The sequence below is a fragment of the Lithobates pipiens genome, unplaced genomic scaffold (assembly GCF_037356315.1).
Source record: "Lithobates pipiens isolate NorthernLeopardFrog02 unplaced genomic scaffold, aLitPip1_a1.2 Scaffold_18, whole genome shotgun sequence".
NCBI classification, from domain to species: Eukaryota; Metazoa; Chordata; class Amphibia; order Anura; family Ranidae; genus Lithobates; species Lithobates pipiens.
Window position 1 is genome coordinate 2,588,836 of NW_027507758.1, and position 6,694 is coordinate 2,595,529.

At 49.2% G+C, this 6,694-nt stretch overlaps 1 protein-coding gene across 1 annotated transcript in view; it reads right to left on the minus strand.

Moving 5' to 3' along the window:
• Positions 1-2,806: 2,806 nt before the first annotated feature.
• LOC143990083 (WD repeat-containing protein 43-like) overlaps positions 2,807-6,694 on the minus strand; it is a gene marked incomplete in the record, with an annotated part of 18,624 nt that continues 14,736 nt past the window's right edge. The window contains 4 exon segments of the mRNA XM_077490283.1: positions 2,807-3,927; positions 5,548-5,594; positions 5,876-5,942; positions 6,096-6,209. Of these exon segments, the coding sequence (XP_077346409.1) occupies positions 3,793-3,927; positions 5,548-5,594; positions 5,876-5,942; positions 6,096-6,209 (363 nt within the window).

Here is a 6,694-nt window from a genome sequence, read left to right on the forward strand (position 1 = left end):
GAATCTCCTGGTTACTCAGCACCCTCTTTAATACAAAGTCTCACCTCCTATGATAGACAGAACAGTCGGCCAATGCCAACCCAGGAGAGGGGACTTCCTCCTACAGAGGCTGCCATGTTAACATTCTCCTGTATGTAAACAGAGCACTTGTCCCACCCCCTGCGAGGCAGCACCGATAAATGCGGAATCTCTTTTGTGGCCCTGGGGGACCACAAAAGAAATATCCAAAATTAGCAGGGGGTCCATATTAAACCGGAATGCAGGCCAGACTTTGGACATGCCTGATCTAAGGGAAGTTCCAAAAACATGGCCTGTGGGGGGGTATTTGAGGACTGAGGTTGAGAACCACTGTGGTAAAGGATCCCAATTACTTCCTCTGTAGTAACAGACATAACCAAACACTAGGGGGTGCAATGGATCGTCACCGATCCGTGATCCAAACGGGTCACCCCCGCTCAGATCGGCACATGCCCCGATCCGCTCCATGGTCTCAGCCTTAGTTGGCCGCCGAAGCCGCGGCCTTTCCTTTCTACACCCAGGCCGTTTACAATGCGATTGCCCGCAACGGAGCAGTCACTTGTAAACAAACCGGAGTCATGTCAGGACAGTTTTCTCTCTCCCCTCTCTGTATTAATCTGTACAGTGGATGGGAGAGAGCGGATGGAAGCAGCCATCCCTCCATACCCTGCCAATATTACAGTGGGGTGGGGGACATGGAAGTTAGAGTAGGGGAGATTGTGGATATTACAGTGGGGACTATATGGTGGTGGAATTTTCACAGGTTTTTGCAAATTCAATTATTTGCTGATCTGAAAAATGATCCGATCGTTTTTTGATCCGTTGCACCCCTACCAAACACACACTGGATAGTTCGGAAAGCACCCACCACCGGAGCTGGCACTAATCAGTGAAACCCCTGTCCACTATGCAAAAAAAAAAAAAACACCCCTGTGCCTCCACCACAGGAGGGAAAGGAAGAGCACAAACTAGCCCCCTGCTTTCTTAGCTTCGGGCCGGCATCAGCTGCTGGCACCTCCAGACCTGCCTTCTCCATGCTAGCTCACCTGAAGTCACCAGACGCCATGCTTTGTCTACACCCTTTTATATGGTGGAGTGGAATAGCCAGAGCGGCACTATGGAAATGGCACCACCTGTATAGCATAAGGGCTTACCTGGTGCTGTAATCCCAGCCATACACACAGATTTTTCCTCCTGGACGCATTAGGGTGTACCTAGATGGCCACCATTCAAGTTCCTGTCCCCGGCACCGGAAGTGACATCATACAGCGGCACCTGCCCACGAGACAGGAAGAAAAGTCTTCCTTTCCCAGCAGTCATTGCCAAGGGGGGGCACGACATCTTGACACCAGACCCTCCACTGCCAGAAGGACCAAGCAAGCCTTCAGCTCCAGACTACACCAACAGGAACCTTCAATGAGGCTACACCAAGCCAGGGAGAGGTCACCCATTCAATTTTCATCAAGACCCACTTACCAGATCCAAGGATGACCTGAGCACAAATCCTATCCCCATCCATCCAGGTTAGCTTAGACCAGCGATGGTAAACCTTGGCAACCCAGATGTTTTGGAACTACATTTCCCATGATGCTCAACTACACTGCATAGTGCATGAGCATCAATCATGGGAAACGTAGTTCCAAAACATCTGGGGTGCCGAGGTTCACCATCACTGGTTTGGACCATACATTCATAGTTTCATAGTTACTCAGGTTGAACTGGTGTCTATTCAACCTTACTGAGTGTCTACAACTGTCCCCATCCCTGTACACTCACACCAGTCCCTACCTTCAAGGAGCCCACAATCCAAGGTCCCCATTCATATACTAGGGCCAATTTTGGACAGAAGCCAATTAACCTACCTGCATGTCTTTGGATTGTGGGAGGAAACCCACGCAGGCACAGGGAGAACATGCAAACACCAGGCAGGTAGTGTGGTGGTCGGGATTTGAACCAGCGACCCTTCTTACTGCTAGGTGAGAGTGCTAACCACTACACCACTGTGCTGCACACTCTGCCCCTCCCTTTCTGTACCAGCAGTGCCTAGTGAAAATTTCTCCCAGGATAGAGCCAAGGACACCATACCCAACACAGATAAGGCCAGTGTCTTATCATATAAGGTCCTCCATCCGATAGTGTCCGCTGCGTACTGCGCATGCGCAGTACACAACACAGATTCCGAAAATTGCCGAGGACAAACGGCGCCTGCGCCGTGAGTCCAGGTTCTATCCCCACTATCTAAGTGGACATAGAGTAGGAATATAAAAGAGCCGCGCGCAGAGAGGCCGAGCCTGAAGCATGGCGAGCAAAGCTCGCCCGCGAGGGGCCCTCTAATATTCACAACCCTATGTCCGCTTGGATGGTGGGGCCACCACCTCCACTCACGGTGCAGGCGCCGTTCATCTTCGGAGATTTTCCGAAGCTTCGTCTGCTCTGTACTACGCATGCGCAGTACGTGGCGGACACTATATGGCACAACACCGGCCAGGTTCAGCAGAGACCCCCGGAATTGTGATCGATGTGTAGCCACCCCCACTTGATAGAGGCCAATAGATTTTTGTCAAAAGGGACATGCTGGAGCCTTACAAAAGCAATATTCCCCACGTGATCACAACTGTTGTCACATTTTTTTGAAAGCTTCAAGATAAACCTTTAACGAGAATGACGCTGGAAAACTTTTGTTGAACAAAATAAAAATTGAACTTTGAGGTGCAGAACAAGGCGATGTGATTGGTTACCATCAGCAAACAGATGACCACGTGATCTTCACAACACCAAAACACAGGACAAAGGAGAACTAGATTTTTTTTATTCACTTTACAAAGGTGGCGTTATTAACGATGCCATTAACAGCTTTATAGACAAATATACTGTACATTATATCCTGGAGGTTATACAAACAACTGCAGTTGCCTCTTAAAAATAAAAACACAAATTCAGCCTTCAAAAAACAAAAAAATGAAACCAGAATTGCTGAAGAAAAAAAAAAAAATTTGCATTAAAGATAGGGGGATTTTTTTTTTTTTTTTTTTTAAAGGTTTATTTTACACCCTAAGGATCGATGGCCATTTTCAGAAATGTACAGGCTTAATTTAAAAATAAAAAAAAGGAAACCGAAGTCCGTTTACTCATTTTTAAAAATAAATGCACAAAAAAAAAAAAAGCCAATGACACGGATTTATATGTAAAAATCAGCAAAAACAGTAAAAATTAAATAGTTGGAGAATGGACAAAGTGGTGATCGGACAGCGACTGAATTCCACGCTCGATTGGCTTAATCTGGGACCGAAAAATAAGATAAATTCATGGGTTTGGACTGCTTGAAAAAGTTTGTTCAGTTCCTTTCCATGAGGCCGAGGAACAATAATGAAATGTCTGAGAAATTTCGCCATTTCCCGCAAAATTGGTTTGCTACCAATAATGGCGCCAACTAACCAAATGAAACCAAGAACACGATTGGAGGTGTCACATGGGAGGGGGGAAAAAAAAAAAAACACAAGGAAAAAGGACAGCAGAAATGTACACGGAAATGAACCGAAGGTTATGGAGGAAACCTCTGAGGAAGGTCTGGACTAGTTGCGAAGTTTGGAACCGGGAGGGCGGATGCGATTCTCAGTGAAAAGGCAGATGTGGTTAAACATTCCGTAGGTTGGTCTGACTCCCAATCTTGCTGACGTCACCCCATCTTTCAGCACAGCTGCCGAGAGTCTGCACAGTGACGGGCCGGACAGTTTTGGGCATTATAGAACAATCGTCCCTTCTACAGCGAAACTGCTATTCTTCTTCACTTTCGTTCCCCGGATCGCCATCAGAATCGCCATTTACTTTGTCCACATTCATGTCCTCCTCAGAATCTCCCGATGTCTCAGATTCTCCATCATCCTCGTCTTCCTCCTCCTCCCAATTATCCTAAGAAATGAAGAGAATTTTTACAAAGCTAAATTAAACCTTAAAAAGGCCAACGCCATCCGCCCAACTACCATCGTCCCCCCCCGTACTCCCATCATCCTCCCCCCATACCCACTTCTTCCCTCTGTACTCCCATCATCCTCCCCCCATACCTACTTCTTCCCTCTCTACTCCCATCATCCTCCCCCATACCCACTTCTTCCCTCTGTACTCCCATCATCCTCCCCCATACCTACTTCTTCCCTCTGTACTCCCATCATCCTCCCCCATACCTACTTCTTCCCTCTGTACTCCCATCATCCTCCCCCCATACCCACTTCTTCCCTCTGTACTCCCATCATCCTCCCCCATACCCACTTCTTCCCTCTACTCCCATCATCCTCCCCCCATACCCACTTCTTCCCTCTGTACTCCCATCATCCTCCCCCATACCCACTTCTTCCCTCTACTCCCATCATCCTCCCCCCATACCCACTTCTTCCCTCTGTACTCCCATCATCCTCCCCCATACCCACTTCTTCCCTCTACTCCCATCATCCTCCCCCATACCCACTTATTCCCTCTGTACTCCCATCATCCTCCCCCATACCCACTTCTTCCCTCTGTACTCCCATCATCCTCCCCCCATACCCACTTCTTCCCTCTGTACTCCCATCATCCTCCCCCATACCCACTTCTTCCCTCTACTCCCATCATCCTCCCCCATACCCACTTATTCCCTCTGTACTCCCATCATCCTCCCCCATACCCACTTCTTCCCTCTGTACTCCCATCATCCTCCCCCATACCCACTTCTTCCCTCTGTACTCCCATCATCCTCCCCCCTTCCCACTTCTTCCCTCTGTACTCCCATCATCCCACCCTCCTCCCCCCTGTACTCCCATCCACCCCCACACTTCCATCCATCCAACTTCAGTCCTCCCCCCATACCACTTTCTTCCCCTAACTCCCATTATCCCCCTGAACCACCTACTTCTCCCCAACAATCCAACTCCCATCCTCCATCCAACTCCAGTCATAACCCCTTCTTCCCTTTGTACTCCCCTGGCTGTCCTATTGCCGTCCACACGCTTAGGGTGCAAAACAAGTGGGTGGAGCTCAGCTTTAATTTAAAGTGGGGTTCCACCCAGAAGTGGATACACAGCTGACCTGCTTTCTCCCCCCTTCCAGTGCCTGCTGGGGGGGGGGGGGGGGGGTGCAGGAATGGGGAGACTGCAAGACCCCAAGAGGAGAGCTGCTGCCCATCAGTCAGCAGCCCTCCGCCCCTAACCCCCGCAAGCTCACTGGAGCGCTGAGCGGCTTGCTGAGGTGGGCATCAGTCCAGACAAGCTCAGGCGCTGGACATTTCCCCCCCCCCCTAGACTGGAACACTGCTTTAAGCAAAGAGTGATCTCTCCGTAATGCAGAAGAAGTCAATTACTATAGGACACCCGATATGGGGTAGGGCTAAAAGGCTTTTGCTACAATACTCTCCTTCAACCCAGGGCTGTACCGTGCACAGCTGCTGCAAGACACATTTCAGCGGTTTCAGGAAGCATTTGCTCTCCACACCATGCGATTCGCTGCGTTCAGAGAACTCACAGCAATGGGAGACTCCCAACAAATCTATAATATACTCACATCAGAGTCCGAATTCTGCTCCTCTCCAGATTCCTCATCTGAAGACTCTGCAAAACAAAAACAACAATTACAGCGAGTCCGCCTCTCCCCCCTCTGATATACCAGTGAATAGACATGCAATGTATTCATAGCGGAGTCACATGCATTGGGGGCAGTGCATACACCCCCAGACACGAGCACCACTCAGAGGTGAATCGATCGCTGTACAGTCGCTCTGGACAGGCTGCAAGTCCTAGGCAGAGAATTACAGCCGACCGTACACTGCACCCCCTGCTTACAGCCAATCTTTGGTGTGGTCTTTACATGGAAGCCGCCCCCCGGAACTCACCTTCCTCATACACGACTTGGGCCTCCTGGTTGGCTTGTATCCTCTGTGAGATCTCAGATGTGGCCACCTACAGCAAAACAAAAATAACCCATCAGGACCGGACAAACGTCACAGGAGCGCCCCCTATACCCCTTTCCCTGCCTGTGTCCGTACAAATCGAGCAAATACCCAATACAGGGATTAGGGTGAAACCCCGTCACCACCCCACGACCCGTCTCACCTGTGTGATGAGAAGATAAAGCTTTCCATTCAGCCGGGACATTTTATTCAGAGTCTTCACCCGTGTCTCCATGAGCTGGTAGAGGGACCCGAGCTGAGGGACCAGATCTGGTAACTGCAAAACACACAATCCACCGAGACAAGACCATTAAACAAGGAACCGCCACACCCGTGTGAAGAGGGTCAGACAACTAGCGCTTTTATCTACACCCGAGGATACAGGGAGCCACCTCCACACAAAAAAGGTAAAATTTAAAAATTTAGGGCCAGACTGCAATTTTTGCAATAGAAAGGTTAGTGGTGAAAAAAATGCTGAGAATGCATTCAAAAACGAAATTGCATTAAGAAAAAAAGAATATAAAATAAACACCCCCCCCCCCCCACCACCTTAAAAATCAGATATTCAGTGTCCAGTGGCACTCCGGCTTTCAAGCAGCATTGGATCTCCAGTCTGAGGGACACGGCAGGTTGGTTCTTCCAAACATTTTAGGAGAAGTTCTGCTCTATGGATTTAGGTTCTCGGTGTCTTCTGTATCGAGCTCATCTTAGATAATTAAAGCGGAAGTCCACCCTAAAGTGGACCTTCCGCTCATCGGAACC